Source organism: Berghia stephanieae, chromosome 3, assembly GCF_034508935.2.
Source record: "Berghia stephanieae isolate SIO BIC M18660-M18661 chromosome 3, UCSD_Bste_1.3, whole genome shotgun sequence".
Taxonomy (NCBI): Eukaryota; Metazoa; Mollusca; class Gastropoda; order Nudibranchia; family Aeolidiidae; genus Berghia; species Berghia stephanieae.
In genome coordinates this window covers 28013416-28032009 of record NC_088362.1, presented here as the reverse complement: position 1 = coordinate 28032009, position 18594 = coordinate 28013416, and the positions used below count along the sequence as shown (strand labels likewise).

The 18594-nt window shown below is 35.7% G+C and overlaps 2 protein-coding genes across 2 annotated transcripts; both read right to left on the bottom strand.

Annotated features, from left to right (window-relative positions):
* Positions 1-3894: 3894 nt before the first annotated feature.
* LOC144969191 (uncharacterized protein F54H12.2-like) lies at positions 3895-5192 on the bottom strand. Its single transcript, XM_078908303.1, has 2 exons — positions 5102-5192; positions 3895-4895 (listed from the first exon to the last, which is right to left on the bottom strand). The coding sequence occupies exons 1-2, from the start codon at positions 5190-5192 to the stop codon at positions 3895-3897; spliced, it is 1092 nt and encodes a 363-aa protein (XP_078764429.1).
* A 4259-nt stretch (positions 5193-9451) lies between these two features.
* Positions 9452-12724, bottom strand: LOC144969190 (uncharacterized). Its single transcript, XM_078908301.1, has one exon. The coding sequence runs from the start codon at positions 12722-12724 to the stop codon at positions 9452-9454; it is 3273 nt and encodes a 1090-aa protein (XP_078764427.1).
* Between the last annotated feature and the right edge of the window lie 5870 nt (positions 12725-18594).

Below are 18594 nucleotides of genomic sequence, written 5' to 3'. Positions count from 1 at the left end.
TTAATTGTAATTATAAAACTTTTTACTAATCCATTTTCTTGCTTTTTTACTGGCGCTGATATGACCTTAATGTGTTGCAAGCGCCGTAAAACCCTAAAAAAAAAACAAAAAAAAAACAAAACAAGGTGTTTCCAAACAGAGGGCCCGAAATGAGAAAAGGATCTCATTCTAGTATTTTTGCGTATTCGAGGGACAACTAGTTTGGTGGAATCACTGGCCGAACGTAAGGGGCGGGGTTTTGACTATCTTTCAATTAGTTCCGAAAGGTAGGAAGGGGCAGTACTTTCAAGACAACGATACACTAAAACACACGTTTTGAATTTAATCCTTTTCTTACTTACTTATCCGAACCAGCGACCACCTGAGCTCTAGCCCTTCGGTCTTGTGCCATGACGTAGAAGTTAGACGTCTTTTGTAGTTGTTCCAGGTGACTATAAAGTGTGTTACTGATGCTTGAGTAGTGTATAGTGAGCTGAATGACTAGAACCAGATTTAAAAGATGGATGTAGATGATTGGTGTGATCGTTTTTTTACCTGCTAATCAATATTTTTAGATCTATTATGTATTGATTTTAGTTTGATTATGTATTTATAAGGACTCATTGTTATTATTTGTTATTGAATGTTTATTCAATTCCCATTTTGAGTTCGATTATATATCGAATGGTCAAATGCTTTATAATAAGTCCGTTTCGTACACCTGAGTCTAATGACTCATAGTTATTGATTAAATATACAATTATCTTATTGGCTATTAGATTGTATTTGACCTAGTTTTCTGATACTAATGCTTATTGAAATCATTTGATTGGTTCTTTCAATCCTACAAGTTCAAATATCTAGTATCCGATTGGTTGTCATCATCTCTTATACCTATGTTTAGTTCTCATTCCGTTTGATTGATACTTTGGACGTTTTTTTTTTCTTCTTCTTATTTGTTAACTGTTAATACGCATTGTTTGTTTTGATCAGTAAGATGATCGCGTGTGTTTATTGAGTGTTCGATTTGCCATCGATTATGTATCGAATGGTTAATTGCGTAATAGTAGGGCTATACAGCTGATTGAATGGCTAAATGGCTAAAAGGATCCTATCCCGGTGTTATTAGGTTCCGACTGGTTCAGCAGCGCCGCAGCGCAAATTGAGGTCACGCAGTACAGTCCAAGGACTATAACGCTGAGTCGCGTTGTTCTTTTAAATTGGTTTCTTGCTCCTGAGTCTAATGACTTATTAATGTAATCAATTAAAAGTCCATTGATTCCCTCAAAGGTCAAAGGGCAAATAGCTCAGGCGTCAACCGCACAGCAGCGCGGCAAAAAAAATAGGTCAAGGTCATTTAGAGCAGCCGGTAGTCTAAATCATTTTGATTGGTTCTTTCAAATTCTCCAATCTTGATTGGATATCATATTGTCATAGTTTCGTCCGTTTGATTGGTTCTTTGAAATATATTTTTGTCGGGACAGTGTCATTGTAAAATGAGTGGTCTTGTGAAAGCATTAATTCTCAATGTAGAACCAGATGAAATGTTCCATTGTGTTAAAACTGTGATAGATCAATGTTTTCGTCTTTGTCATCAATCACTCTTTCAACAACCAGTATTGGATAACCCATTGGGTTTTTGCTCGGTGATTGATACATTGTTTCAGCAGCATATCAACTGGTATAGGGTAGTGATTCTAATTGCTTACGCTAGAAGAGTAGCTTTACGTCATCCAGACAGGGAAAATTTTTCTCAGATCGTTAGTCTTCATCTTGAGAAAAAACTTAATCATTGGCTCGAATCACACGGTGGTTGGTTAGCGATGCCTCGTCAGATTATACCAGAAAGGTATTGGATAATGCGTCTCATGTGTGTTTTACTTCGTGTACTTTTGTCTTGACTGATACTGAAATGGAACTTTTTGTGAAAGATTTGCTTCTCGATCAACAGATAGATGATCGTTATCAGAAAGCAATTGCAGGATATGATAAGTATATTCACGAACATTTATCGACCTGTCCGTTGATAGAAACCAGAGAACAATTGTATATCGTCGCAGACGAATTATTCTCTCAGATCAGCTGGGGTAGAATCATTGTTTTTTTATGTTACATTAAGCGTGTACTCCGTATTCACCCGGATAGAGAAAACTTTGCTTTATTTGTGGGTTCATATGTGGACAAAAAACTCAGCAGCTGGATTAAGACAAACGGTGGGTGGCCCTCTATGATACAGGAGATTTCGCCCGTCAATCGTTGGACGAATCGAGTACTTTTCCCATTGATGTTTTACTTTGTGATTTGGTGTGTAATCGAACAACTCAATTATCTTTTGAGTTAATGATCATATTGATGATTCGAATCATTTTTTATGTTTTGAATAAAAGAAGCGATATCTTTTCATCTTGTATTTTTTACTCTTTTATAATTATATTACCCAACAATTTGTTACAGTTTCGAAGGATTCTTTTTTGATGCTAATTTTTCTTTGAAATTTAATGTGAACATTTCGAAACTGAAACAAAAGTAGTTCCCCATATAAAAAAATTAAAATCTTCTTTTACAAAAAAAAACCCATAACAGACACAGAAAAATAAAAAAGACATAAAACCATGTGTTGGTGAATAAAATTCATTTTGTTTTATTTTTTTCACAACATCGAAAGCAATGTACTTTCACACACCAGTTACACCTTATACAATAATGATCTCAGGTCATTCACACATTCACATATAAGCTTTTAAATCATCATTATAATTTTCTATAAATATTAATAAAAAACAAAAAGCAAAAACAACAAAACTTGACCAAATAAGATTACGATCTAAATAGAAATGTAATAATAATAATAATAATAATAATAATAATAATAATAATAATAATAATAATAATAATAATAATAATAATATATAATGATAGAATTATAAAAATATGATAAAACAAAAGATCATAGAAATAAACGAAAGAAAAAAAAACAAATAAAAAAAAATAAAACAATATAAACAACACTTTCATACACCATACACATCTTATAAAATGATCATTCACACACTCAATCATTAAACATTTTTTTTTATAAATGATTAATGGATAGCAATGTTACATATATATCATAAACATCATTTTCATCATCGTCATAATCATCATCAACAACAAAATATTTGTAATTAAACAATTTAAAGCAAGTCTTAATTTCATAAGCGATCAATCAATCAAAAGCAAACGGTTAATGCTTATCAATTGTATTATAATCATCATAATCATCATCATTATCATCATCATCATCATCATCATCATCATCATTTTCTTCATTTCAAAAATCATATATTAAGGTATAAAGTAAATAGAATTATGTCTTGTTTCGTGTACACGAAATAAATTTTATCATAAGGAATCTTATTTATTTTTATTTTATTTCAAACAACAAACATTCCAATTAAGATTACCCAACCAAGGTGCCTCGGGATAAATGAGTAACAGCTCTTGCCACTTTTAAATCGTTCATACGAAAATGATAGGGATTAAAACTAGATAAAAGTTTTGACAAACTTTCACCTTTACTTTTCTTCAACACGAAATATATAACGTACAAACCACATGTGGAACTGGTTATATCCTGAATAATACGCGGGTTGTGTTTACAGCTTCGACTATTGTTTTCCACAAATCTTTGAATTGTCGGATACGCAGAAGGCGGGAACCCAAAACTATCCATATATTCTGCCTTTCCCATCCCGTTAAAATACACAGATACCCAATGTTTTCCGGGACCGGAACTCGACTCTGTGTTAATAATGTACGCAGCAGGTTGACGAGAATTCGGGTTGTTCGGAAGTCTATCTTTAGGATAAACACCTCGAAAAATTCGTCTCGCCCTAACGTGTCCGTTTAACATCGTTTCGATTTCTACGTTGTTCATGATGAAAAGTCAGTGATCACCCGACGAGTGCGATCAATTTCTATTACACTATCTAATTCGCTGTAACAGAACACAATGATCGGATCAGCTAGTGGGGTCGAGAATTTAAGTTCTATTCTAAGCGACTCGCTTTTTACCAGTTCAAACTGGTTCCCGTCTAATAGCGATGGTGACAGATCAAAACCAAAAAGACTACAACCCTGAGAGTAAGCATTATAATCTATTCCATTTCCGGCATCGTTGTTAACCAGTCCAGTTGCTAGCATAAGACTGTGATAAGCTCTGACATATTGTTTACTACTGAAATTCGGAGTTAGTGCTTTGGACGGTATCTGTTTTCCGTTCAAGTACAGGGCTAGATAGGACAGATCAATGTGCTGGAAATTAAAAGGATTCTTTTTGTAATTTCCATTAAAGCTAGTGCTTTCGATTAGACCCAGTACGATCTTAGTCGGGGTTTGCGATAAAAACAAATTATCTTGCACTGCACTTAAATTTCCTTTTGGAATAGAAAAGGTTTTATGGACAACGCGTTTCATGGGGTATTTACAATTGCCGATGTGAAGTGCTTTCTCGTGTGACAGGGCCACGGCTGGGTTTAATTTAATCTTCCTAACATACAACGAGGCGTGTGTAATTACACTCTTAAACCCCTCAGCATCGGTCATGAGATGGAAAGCATCTTTAGACGGGATAAGCCTCAACTTTACATCAACTCCATTAATTAGATACCGTTCTTGATGCATGAAATCTAAATGTAGTTTTCCCATCATATCCACTTCTTTACTCTCTTTCACCAGCTCTTTCCGTGCATCGAAGCCAGCATTTGTACTATCCGTTATTTCTAGTTTACCCGGGGTGTCCTCGTGAAAAAATTCCATTGTCAGGTGACTCCTTTTCGCACCTTGATCATAATTCAACATTGTTTCTACAAAACTCCTAAAAGGATAAACGTTCTCACTTGACGTCACCAGAACATCGTTCAAAGTCATATCCACTTGTGAAAACAAGGCATGAAACCAGGTGTTAACAGGGGCAACATTGCTATCGGCGTCTAAATTAGTTCCATCCGCCTTTATTACTTTAACGCGTACGTGCATAAATGTGTTATGCAAATCCAAGTAGTCTGACGTCCCCCCGCTGATCGAAAATTCGATCGGACCTCCACTCGACAAAGTAGAGATCGGATGGTATTCCACAAACCATCCTGAACAGCAGTCTGGGTGACGGGTAATGAGAACAGATCGAGTCCGCTGTGTACACTCTCTGCGGAATAGGGATGTAACAAAGCCATGATAATCAACCAAAAATGTCTTGAGCTACGTTCTTCCTACGTCTCTTCCTGGTCTTTTGTCGTGTCTGAGTAGGTCGTCGTCGTTTTATACGCCGAGTCACACGTCCGGGTGGCGGCGGCGGCGGCGGCGATGAAGTTGAAGTCAAACCACCCACGGCTCTGTTGAGTAATCTTTTCCCACTCTCCCCCGCGCGTCGTTTTAAAGCTGTTTTAACATTCTGACCGGAAATGACGTCAGATGCTATTTGGGCACCGGTTTTTGCACCTTCTTTTAATAATGTTTTAGCGCCCGATTTCAAGATGGGAAACAGAGATCTTGCAATACCACCAAAGATACTCCCAAGCCCTCGACCTCTTTGATGTCTTCCACCAACAAACACGGGTAGACCACGTCCTGCTTGAGTACAGTAATAATCATCGTAACCTTTTTGATTGGATTTGAACACGATCCCTTTTGTCATGACGACTGTTTACGCATCGAATCTCTTCTTTCGAAAATGAAGTATCACGATAGACTTCCCTGAAGCAAATGTCAAAGGTTCGCCTTTGTCGTTGGTTAAAAGGATTTCAACCGTGTCAAAATTAAATAGTCTGAGAGGAACATAGTTAGGTTTCTCAAAAATATGATGAACTATGTCTTTGCTTCTATTTCCGCTCGGTACGCATCTCAAAAGAGGTACGACGCTATCCCCCACTACTCTAGGTTGAACGAGGTTGCAATATACGTATACTGCTTCGAATCCGACGTTTAGATGTAATGGCCTTTCACTCGACACAGACGTTGGACCGTATAAATAATGATTTGGAATATTCAAGAGATTGCTCAATGTCGAACTCAAGTGCAAAAAAGTTCATTCCTTATATAGCCTTATCATTACTCTGCGAGTTGCACGGTCGTAATAAAATTTGATGAAACCCTCGTGCTTCTTTTTTATTTTCCTTCTTATATGAGTCATCATCGTTTTAACCAGTTCATCCGGTGACTCGTATAAACCCGATGGGATGAGTACGGTATCTTGTTCGCTGTCGTTAGTAACTCTAAACTCGAAAAATGCTTCATTCTCAAGGATGTTGTTATACGTGTTACTGAATAATATTTCTGATAAACCGACTTTGTATTCTGTCGATAAATCTAACACTCTGGGTAGTTTTGTAAAATAATGCCCTGGAGAATTATTCGGAAAATAGCTCATGCTGCTATTAGAAGGTAAGACTAAATAAGACATGATTAAACTCGTTTATTCAGTGTTGGATTTGGAAGAACGTAACCGAGACAACTACTTAGAAGCGCTACCCATAGTCTGTCTGTTTCTCCGTCACGCGTCAAGTTATATAATGATACAGACACAACAATCGACACAATCATCATCTGACACAAGAACACGATCTCCCCTCTAGGGACTCGTTTCCCAAACATAGACCAATAAGATGAATTTCTGTTGGAATTATTACTTTCACTTTCGGATCCTTCCATTTGAAAATTAAAAAACAAAACAAAACAAAACAAAAAAAAAACAAAAAAAAACAAACAAAGAAACAGGAAAAAAAAAACAAGACCAAAAAAAAAAATAAAAAAACAAAAAACAACAAGGATGATAATTAATTGTAAACACGAAGATAAGACTTTGGTATCCAAGAGTTAAATGATGAATCGTAACCGACCCACTTCACCAAAAGTTCTTGTCCGCTTTTACGCTTATCCAAGACGGTCTCAATTCTGTAGATTTCTTTTGCACCAACTTTTTGCAGTTCTTGTTTATAGAAGCTTCCGCGCACGCATTCGTTCTGATCGTCTGTAATTTGGTAGGTTCTAGGTGTTGTTGAAATGGATTTTGTCACTGTAAATAACTCTTCGGTCCAAGAGGGTAGGTAGCCCTTTTTAAACAGTCGCCTACTTTTACTTATTCTCACACGATCGCCGATCAAAAGTTTTGCACTAGTTTTCTTTTTAGGTCGATCATCCAAATACAATGTGTTCCATACGTCCCCTTGATTTTTCTCTGTTACGTCAACAGGGCGTAACTTGATACTCCTATGATAAGAATGATTATAACTTTTCACTACTTTGGGTAATACGTCTTTGAATCGAGGAGAGTTCTGACGAGTAAACACACGCCACAGTTTTTCTTTGAGAGTCCTATTGAATCGTTCAACTACCGCAGCTTTAATATCCTCGTTCTCAGTAGTAAAGAAATCAATCCCATTCCGCTTCAGAAATTGCTGAAAGCTTTTATTGACAAATTCGGAGCCTTTGTCGGTTTGGAGCCGGATTGTTCTTCGACCAGACTCTAAAATAGTCCTGAAAGCATCTTTTAACATTTCTCCCGTTTTGTCTTTTATAGGAACAGCCCACGCAAACTTGCTGAAGACATCGATACACGTCAAAATGTATCTGTACCCGTCATTGTACGATTTCAATAGTTGAACATCAATGAGATCAGCCTGCCATTGATGGTCTATTCCACCTACAATAATCCGTCGACGCGGAAATTTGTAACGAACGGGTTTATGAAGGGTGTATGCGTCTTGATGAGAAAGCCAAGAGCTGACGACAGTTTTTTAAAGTTTCGTAGCAGTCTTTAACGGTTTAATACCGCCATAAGATCCCGGTTGATTAGGATTGTAATAGCGAGCGCGTAGTGTTTTATCTCCTTTCATTTGAATGAGACCCAGGCAGATGTTCTCTCCGGTTTAACCGTTTCTAAATTCCTCGACGGACGTTGTCTAATATACGCCCACCTGTCAGCATGACAGATCACGTGGGACGTTGGATTCCTGCAGAGCACGAGCAAAATATTCCCATCCTTCAGGGTTGACAGACTTTCTTTTGCGGAGTTCCATTCAAGCTCTGTGTGTCTTTTGAGATAATCCAATAATCTCTCCGCTTTCTTTCTCAACGAAATAGGTACGCTCTCAATAATATCTTTTGTTAAAGTGTCGTGTTCTGTTGGGTCATGTGTTCTTATTGATTGAGGATTGGTCTTAGTTACCATCTGATGTGATCGTTCATCTTTCCGCTTTAAGAATTTCCACAGCACTTGTTGATACAACTCTGCTTTTTCGATTGAGTTCATATCTTTTCGCGTTAGAATATCTTTCATCTGCTGATCAAGATCCCAAAGCTTTTCTGTGGACGGTTCGGTTACCGGTGATTCTCTTCTGGTGTGGATTGAGTCCAAGAGACGTTGGTCCACCAATACCATTTTCTTGGCATGCTCCATCTCATAAACCACCCGCTAGTATTCCACCTAAAGTAGCCAAGACAGGTTGAAGAAGGGCACCTAATAGACCACCTTTTTGTAAAAGCTTCTTTTGTCGAGATGGTGAAGAGCCTTTTTTTGATAAAAGTCTTAAACTTCTCTTGTGTCTGATCAAACGCTTCTTTTGTACTGGACTGAGCGGAAGATTACCGCGTAATATATTCAGTGCACATTCGCATAACGTATTGATTAGATCCGGTGACGCTCCATTTAAAACTGCTTTTGCTACTCTGGGTTTAGCCTCTCCAAGAAGTTTCAACATTGAAACGTTACGTTTTACACGCGCAGACATTACTTTTGGATATAAACAACTTGTTTTTCAGGAGAAAAAACGTCTGTTCTTACACGAAGATGGTCAGGTGTATCCTGTCGAAGATCGATCACCAAATAACCGTGAGGTACGTCTGTTGCGTCCTTAAATGCGTCTAGTAAAAAATTTGTCTTTCCGGGATACAGTTGTTTTGCCAGCTGAACGATCTGCGAACGGTCACGTGGATTTTTAAAAATTACGAGATAATGAGCATTCAAGCTGATAGTGCGATGTTCTTATTTTTTGAGAAAAGATTTTGTACAAGATAAAACACTGAAATGTTATTGTGATGCGATTTTTTTGTAAATAGTTTAGTTACGCTGTCATCAGTTTCGGCCATTAAGTCATCGAGTATCACAAGACAGTGTTGGGTTCCATCCCAAAAGGAAGATTTTGGTATCCCTTGTAACGCTTCAAAAGTTCTCTGCCACTCTCCATAACACCATATAATTTCTTCAGGTTGCGGGCTCATCATCTGATTTAAATGCTCAATAAATTTTGTGACCCATACAGTTTTACCACTCCCAGAAGGACCGGCGATGAGACATGTAAAAGGATGTTTGAAACGCGGGTCCATGGTTGTTACACCAGAAGAGGCTCTGTACTGATTCCGTCTGAACAAACCTTTCTCTTTATATAAAAGTAGGATAGACTAGCTCTCTGTTGTGTGTATGTGTATACGTCCGAGTCTAGTACACGAAAACCCTTATTTCTCCCACATCACTCTTTTGCGTTTGCAAAACCTTGAGGTACTTTTCTTTTGTGAGTTCATTCAATCGCTTTGATAAACCCTTACAGCTCGTTTTAGACTTCCCTTCTCCGAAACAAATATAGGTCTTCGAACAAAGAGCCACACCCCCGTCTCCTTCAAATTCTAGCTTGAAGAGACCCGGTGTCCGTCTGTCATATTTTTGCTGTACGCGACAACAAGGATATGGTGAAAAGTTGCTTTGTTTTTCAACTAGCTCTCGAATGTGTTCAGGACAAGCAATACTCGGAAACCACGTATGATACTGTTTGTAAAATTCATCAATCAAGTTCGGTTTTAAGAGGCTTTGAATATTACAGTCGGAAAATGCAACGTATAAGCTATCGGTATCCATTTCAAAAAGTTGATAATCTGCCCTTGGAATAAATCTGTCTATGAAATTGTATTGAAACTGTAGCATTCTAAGTTTTGCGTACGAGTACACAAATGATCCAATTTGAATGGGGAGCGTCCAAAGAACGGTACGTTTTGCGGATTCTATTTCATGTAAAGTCGATGTCAACGGAGTCATTTTTCTGAAATAAGGGCTATTAATGGTTTTTGATACAACATTTTCATCTTCGGCGTATAAAACTGTCGTGTGTTTATCAAGCGCCTCGAGAGTCTTACCATAAGCCGAGTTACCCATTAATTTCATGGTTTCGGCTAAGATGCTATTTTCAGGATTACGATCGCCTTCACGTCTAGCGTCTGAAACCTTTTGCACAAAATTTGAAAAGCATGCACTTGGCATATATTCAATCACTTCTTGAATATCATCTACAATAAGACCGTGATTGAGATACCATTTGAGCAACGGTGTGGTCAGCAATATGCTTTTGGCATGGTAACTACTAATCAGAGTTCGTCGAGGTTGTCTTAATAGGTTATTTTTCACGGCGTATTGACACATGGTTTCACCTATATCTTCTCTTGCAACGAGGGTATTTTTAAAGATGGGTGGCATGTCTGCGTAATAAGAATAAAGGTCTTTCGGGACCCTGATAGTACACTGAACAAAACCGAAAATTTTGTCTCTATCAACCGCGGACAGTATCGATTCTTTTGTGATGCGGGTCCCTTTCTTAAAACAGTTATTATTAAGCGGGCGTAATTTCCGTAAAAAGGCAGATATTCTAGGGTCTTTTTTCATTTTTTTCCATTCGCATTCATAGATTTCTATCAGAGTAATTCCCAAAATATCTCTAATATACGCATTCTTCTGCGCTGTTTTTTGTTTTCTTTGTTCAAATGTTTCATTACATATCATGGTCTTTTCCTGAATACAGGAATGAGAATGATAGAAGCAACCTTGAAATTCGTAAGCAATTTGATTCGTCTCATCATACCCATCGACCTTGACCTGTTTTTCATGACCTAGATTTTTTTCCCTTCCGTTGAATTTATGACGAATAGGCACCCTTTGTATATGACTCATCCATTCGAGCCATTCGAACGCTGCCTGTCCAAACTTGTCTGTTTTCTCAGATTTAAACTCATTACTTTTACGTCGTCGGACAAATAAACCAGTAGGCATATCTTGCTGAAGGCAGTATAAGTACAAGGAATTAGCGTCATAACCTTTTAAAGATTGCACGGGTTTATCTTCCCTGATCAATGTACTACCTTTTTCTACGAAAAGTGTGAAAATAATCGACGGTCCACCAACGATGTTGGACTTTAAAAGCTGATGAAGATGTTTATGCTTTTCGTTGAATAATGAAAATATTACATTTCTAGGAATGGTCTTAAACAGGTATCTTAACGTAACCCCTGGGATCGATATCGCTTGTTTGAAAAGGTCTAAACCTAGCTCTTGATAGAATTGCGTCATGCGTTCAATAGCCGTTAACATTGGTGCTACGTCACGAATATTGTAGAAAACTAAAAAGTCTTTCATTGTACTCATTCCCTGTTCCTCCCATACTTTCTCACAGTAAGCGTAGTCTTCTTGAGAGATGGTGCAATTTTTTAACGAGCTGAAAAATGCTGATATAGGTGGGAGTGACGTTTCCTTTAATTTTTCTAGACTGTCAAAGTACTCATAAGGAAAAAAAGATTTCTGTTCGGTTACATTATAGGCTTGAAGAAAATTTGAGTAACTGAATCCGGGGGCCAGATAATTACAAACGTCTAAAAATTTTAGCTTATCGTTCGAAATGCAAAGAAAACTGTTGTTTTTCTTTACTACTTTGAAATCTTCTGTTTTCATTAGTTTCTTCACAAGGTAAGTTTTAAGAACGTTTAAATCATACATTTTAGAATTGAAACCTATTACAACCATTTGATGTAGATATTTATCTAAAACAGCTTTCAATTTCTGATTATCACCAATTTGCTCGAATGTGTTTTTGAATGTTGTTTCACTGAGAATAGTGAAAGCGTGAATGCTAATTTCTTCTAAGTAGTCTACCATACGATTTACTAACTTTTGAGGATCACCTTCGGATATGTAACATACGGGTTGTTCATAACCTGGAACATTTGAAGCGATTGCTATAGACATGGGTAAGTGTCTGGCGTGATACACTGTTCGGTTTGCTTGAGCTTTCGGTTCGGGTAAATTATCTTTATTAAAATAAGACTCGATATCGAATGTACACCTAAAAGGATACACGTAATCGGGATCAATAGAAATTCCAGCATCTGCTAATTTCTCTAAATCTGTTGGAAGAAGTTGAAAAATTCCACCCGGGTACCTAGATTTAGTTGCATCCCCTTTACAGTCTTTCTCATGTCGTAACAAATTCGAATGTTTTGTCCAGAGTTTACTACAGTGAGAACAACCAAATATCTTAATAGCCCTTTCGAGGTCCCTAATATAACAAAAATGATTATTGACAAGTAAAACGTACATCGTATTAGAAAAAGAGTTTGCACTTCTCCTAAAGACTACATATCGGTTGGGAACATGATCCGTATCATACTTGTAAACAAAGACATTTATTTCAAATAACTTCTCAATTTTGTCTAGTTCTCCTATACTTATACCCGGATATGTTGATGTATACAAGCTAAACAAGGAGAGAGTGTAGTCGTCTAAATCATTTACCCGTTTTTCTCGAGCCAAAGATAAGCATCTGAAGAAGCATAAATTATCGCTGAAAAAATCATTGGTCCTGTTATAATTGTACTGTAGAGTATATATGTATTTGTTATTTTTAACAGAATCGGGAATGTTAACATTACAACAACCAATAGGAAACTCTTTCATCTTATTGATATAAAACGTGGTCGATAAAATAGCCTGAACCCTGAAACGACTATCTGGTCTATGCTGACGGGCAAATTCCAAATGATCATTATTACTAAAATTTTCAATAAATTCCTCAAAATCTTTCCAATTACTAATAAGTCTGGGAATTTCTAATGCTCTGTTATTATTAATAGACGCGTGGAAAAAACGATATTCCGAATTTTCTTGATTTTGCAAAAGAAAAGAATGACTAAAATTGATTTTGAATCTAACGCTTTGCCTGTTGAAAATTTCCTTTAGTTGTTGAAGGATATAGGGAGAGCCCCATTCTATTGTGTACACGGACTGAAAGATCCCTTCTAAAAAATGTGTCTTAATGGATTCACGATGTTCTTCTAATAACCGCAATACAGTTTCATCTTCTTCGGTTTGTTCTACATAACTCGTAGACAATAAACTTGACGAATTTTGTTTCTGTTTTTGTATTTTATTTCCTTTTTGTTCTTGTTTTTGTTGTTGACGTTGTTGTTGCTGTTGTTCACGTCGTTGTTGACGATTTTGTTTTTGTTTATCTCTACGCTGTTGTTTCTTAAAAATTCTTTGCTGTTTTTTAAGTTCTTGTTTTCTTAACTTCTGTTCGTTCTCTTGTATTTTATTTTGTTCTTTAAACTGCTTTTCTTTCAATTTTTCTTCTCGTGAACTGCACTTTACGTTTTTTTTTGATGGTTTTGTAAACTATCTTTCCTAGAGAAGTTCTTTTGACATTTCGAACAAGTATGTACTATAGAATTGTCATGTTTCTGTTTATGACGAATTAAATTATGTAATAATTTAAAACTAATGCCACAAATTTCACAGATGTACATGCTTGGTAACTTAACTATAAATATACAATTCTACTATAATCAAATAACAATTTTTCTGTTTTTGCTTTTTAAAAAAGAACGGGAGGAAAATGCTAAAAAAAAAAAAAAGAATAAAAAGTAAAAATTTTTAAAGTTAAATGAAAGACATATCTAACAACTAATAAAAAAAAAAATAACTATAGAAAAAATATTATCTCACTGTTAATCACTAGACGATCTGTTTAAGAGTCTTGAAAAATTCTTCATTCAGATTTTGACTTGTCCTTGTTTTTTACACGCTGTCAATATACGACTGTTGGGGAGGCTCCGGTTTCGTTTGTATAATCGATGGGTTTCTTCCGGTTCTGAAAATAACATATGGTTTAGTTTAAAACTAGAACTGTTTATCTTACAAGTAAAGACATATAGTACAATTTGTAAAAGTAAATAAATAAATAAACAAATAAATAAATACATACATTTACAAAAAAAAATGAATGAATGAATGAATGAATGAATGAATGAATGAATGAATGAATGAATGAATGAATGAATGAATGAATTAAACAAAAAGAAAAATCAAAGATAGTTTAAGATAGATCCAAAAAAAATTATAAATAAAATATAAAAATACATCAATTTTTGATTTTGGTCATCATGTATATATATACAAGTAATTATTACAGAAAAATAAGAGAAGATTGCTACTTACTATTGATGGGTCAGCTCACTCCTTTTATCATTTGGGGATTTATTGATCTTCTGTATCCGAGATTTCAATTGTATCGCTGTCCGATAGGATTTCAATGACTTCGGTAGCTTTTGATGATGGTTGTTGAGTGTCCTCAAATTCTGAAACAAGATACGACTTATTTTAGTCGAAATATGTAGCGTTATGAAGAGACATATAGGGTAATTAGATAAATTTGGATACAAACATTTAAACATTTCAATAATAATATTAAAATCAATCCTATTATAACTCAAATGTATTAAGAGAGTTCTATATATAACTATTGAACTAAATATTGAATATTTATCACAATTACCTAAAAATACACCAAAAAAAAAACAAACAAAAAAACAACAACAACAAGAAAACAAGCATACTACTATAATAAAAAAATAATAATTAAATAAATAAAAGACAAAAAGAAGTTGTTTTTTGTTTGTTTGTTTGTTTGTTTGTTTGTTTGTTTTTGTTTTGTTTTTTTGGTTTGTTTGTTTTTTTTTTTTTTTGTTTTTTTTTTTTAAAGAGGTAAAAATACTAAAATAATAATTAAACTAAAATATTTTATATATAAAAGACACAAATGTAATCTTTAAAGGCGATGTCTTTTCATTTGAATAATAATGCTATTTATCATTTAACTCACGATTTTCTCCGTCGATCAATGAGGGTTCAGGGTCGTTGTTTAAGCACACTAGACGAACGGCTTCCTCTGTGCCTACAACATCTTCGAGCAGTAATGCCTGTAACACTGGTTTAAGTTTAGTCGTAACAGTTTCTTTTGTATTGTCAAATGCTTCTTCGAAAAATCGCACAATCTTATCTTCAGGGGGTAGCATCAAACAATCATGCGCCATTTGATTGGGTGCGAAAATGCGACATCCTTCGCAGTTTGAAATATCAATAGCGTATATATGCTTCATTAAGTGGTTTTTAGAAAATTGAATGAAGTTTTCCATATTAAAGTTCTTCTAAAGGAGAAGAAAAACAAAAAACAAACACATATCACAGATTGTTAAAAAAGTAAAACTTTTTGAAAGTGTTACACATCTTAAAATAAAACAGTCAGACAACCGTTGATGACGATAATAATGGTAATGACGAGGACTATTTCTTCATGTTTTCTTGTTGTTTTCTTTTTTTTTTAGTTGCCGATTCATCGCTGTCTTTTTTTATTCTTCCTTGGTCAATATGTCGTATGTTTTCTTTGATAATTTTAACAAAGTTTTCAATTCTTTCTTTGTTCAAAGCTATAAACTTATCGGACAATAGAAGTATTCCTCAGAACAATAATGCCTAACTTTAATAACAAATGTTGATGACGATAACGATGATGATGATAATGACAATTTACATGTTCTTGTTTCTTTTCTTAGGTTTCAGTTTCTTTGTCGATGGTTCGTCGCTATCCTCTTCATTTTCGTCTTGGTTTGCTAATATATCGTTCACTTTTCTCGACAATTTTAGTAATGATTTCCACTCGTCTCTATTTAAGGCAAGGCCTTTTTTCGATGGTAGAAGTTTTCCGTCGTCGTTACTCCCGTAATAACGTATGTGTATCTTCGGGATACCGTTAAACTCACCTACACTTATGTGAATATTTCTATTTCCTATCGGTACAGGCTCCATCGTGAAGAAAATTGAAATAGAAAATAAATCTAAGTTAATTAAAACTCAAACACACAAAAAATAGAAGAAATCACTTCGAACTTGTATTTCTTTAACGGAAAAGGCAAGCTCGCTGCAGTGGAATGGAAAAAACGAACAGCAGAGCTGAATTTATAGGGTAAAAGAATGCTGACTTTACAAGACTGGGCAAAAAAATGCTGACGTTGTAGGCGTGGCCAAAAAAAAAAAAACGCTGACTCCATAAGCGCGGGAATAGTTATATCAAACGATGGGAAAATACCCAGAGCAAGGTTAAGACTTTATGACCCGTCATCTCAAAACGGTATTAGATCGGAATGAACAAGATTAAGAAAATTGAGTTTAACGTCAAAAGAGTCAAAATTAGGAAAGTTTATTATTTTGAAATTTAACTTACAAAACTCTATTTCCTCAACAAAAGCATTCATTTTAACTCAAATTTGATACAACAGGTTCAAAATTCAATTATACACAAAAGGTTAATCCAAGCTTAACACCGTTTTGAAGTGATTGGTTACGTTTGGTTTTTAAAGTGTTTTTATTTTTTTACGCGGAATATGAAATGTAAACATATGTTTGAACTTTTCAACGACAGAACGATGCCATCGTAATGAATTACGGCGCCATCGTAATGAATTTTACAGCTGTAAAGGGCGTGAGAAAAGTAAAACGATAGCACAGATGTTTATTATAAAGTGCTTAAGAAGCTTCTGACCTAGAATATCAGGTTTAAGTGCTGTTTTCTCACGAAAATAAAATATAAGTTAATTTTCCTCTAACCGAAATTACCGGACGCCTGGAAAAAAAATTATATAGACGAGAACGAGAAACCAAAGGGGATAAGGTTCAAATTCAGGTTCTGAATGAAAGAGGTATATTTAGGACGTGTCTGAAAGTATGGTGTTAACTAGTAACGAGTCTGAAAGAGGATTCGGATTATGTTCGATAAACAGTACAGAAACTGGGTTAGCGTCAACTCTATGTATAATAGAGATAGACAGATAGATAGATGGAGAGAGAGAGAGGGAGAAGGAGAGAGAGAGGGAGAGAGAGAGAGAGAGGGAGAGAGAGGAAGAGAGAGAGAGAGAGGAAGAGAGAGAGAGAGAGAGAGAGAGAGGAAGAGAGAGAGAGAGAGAGAGGGAGAGAGAGAGGGAGAGAGAGAGAGAGAGAGAGAGGGAGAGAGAGAGAGAGAGAATTTCTATATCGTTAAAAAAAACAACACGTAATAAATTGCTTGTCACTCTTTGGATAGGACGTTGGACTATCGAAAAGTACTTTCAGCTTGGTCCAACAGACCTAGCTACCTTATCATTGTGTTGTATGGATAGGGGAATAAAAAAACAAACAAAAACAAACAAACTCGAACCCACTCCTTTTGTGTGTAAAGCGAGAGCTCTACCAATTGATGTTCCCTTCTAGAGGTTAGGTAGCGCACTTTTATCCTATCGATCAGAATGATGTGTGTAGTTGCCTAACAGGCAAGACGTGTTTTTGTTGTTGTGACATTTCTCTTCAATTTTTACCGATTTCAAGGATTTACACGTCTTATTTCAATTCAATTTTTATTCAAGGATTTTTGTACAACACGTAAGATACCATTGTGATATTGCTTTAATTATATTTTATACGGTTTTGACATCATTTTTATCGAAATTGTTTGGACTATTTTACAATGTTTCACCAAGACCCCGCCATTTTTACTCGTTCTCACAACCAATTTTTACTGTCGGCTGTCGTTGGACTTTTATTCACCCTGCGCTTTTATTGTTTACAAATTGAAAACACACATTCCGACCTCAAACGTGAACACCATTACAATCAACAAAAGATTGTCTGTAAACGTGGTGGTCGACGTAAACAACATGTAATTGAAACAACAGTCCCGCGACGTCCAGTGAACTGTCATCGTTCAACTCGACCACCACAGACGTTAACAAAAATATTGACAAATGACACAAGACCAAGTCATGGAAATCATAACATTTGTATTGGCCATATTAACGCACAGTCATCGAGAAACAAGACATTCGATATAATCGATGTCATAGATCAACACGATATCGATATTCTATATATAACTGAATCATGGTTGCGTCAGTTCGGTGATGAACCTATAATGAAAGAAATGACACCTCCCGGCTACAAGATGGAATCGTTCCCAAGAAATGGACGATCAGGAGGGGGATCGCCATCATATACAAACACGCTCTTTCGTCTAAAATACAAAACAGGCCAATTTCGTTCAAAAGTTTCGAGTGTGTCCAAACCACATTGACCTACCCTCAAATTTCATTTTTAATCACTTGTATCTACAGACCACCCCCAAGCAAAAAGAACAAACTGAGACAGAATGATTTTGCTGACGAATTTTTAGATTTTGTATCAAAAGACACATCAAATAAGCGAAAGATTTATATCGGCGATTTTAATATTCAGTTTGATGTTGATCAGAATAGTCTCGTTAAAATTATAAAAAATATGCTGAATGAACATGGCCTCACTCAGTTAGTGACCTCTCCAACTCAAAGATTGGGGCACATCTTGGACTGGTTCATCATTGACACACCCTCGCTTGTTGAATCAATTAAAAATATCAAAAAAGAAATTTCAGACCACAATCTGATTCTGGCAACTCTCAAATGCATCAAAGAGAAAGCAAAGAAAGT

Bases quoted from the DNA above. Each gene is read 5' to 3' on its own strand.
- LOC144969191 (XM_078908303.1), bottom strand. From the start codon at position 5,192: ATGGCTTTGTTACATCCCTATTCCGCAGAGAGTGTACACAGCGGACTC. The intron at 4,896-5,101 runs GTTTGTGGAATA...TGTTTTCACAAG, and splicing joins CCAGACTGCTGTTCAGGATG to TGGATATGACTTTGAACGAT.
- LOC144969190 (XM_078908301.1), bottom strand. From the start codon at position 12,724: ATGAAAGAGTTTCCTATTGGTTGTTGTAATGTTAACATTCCCGATTCT.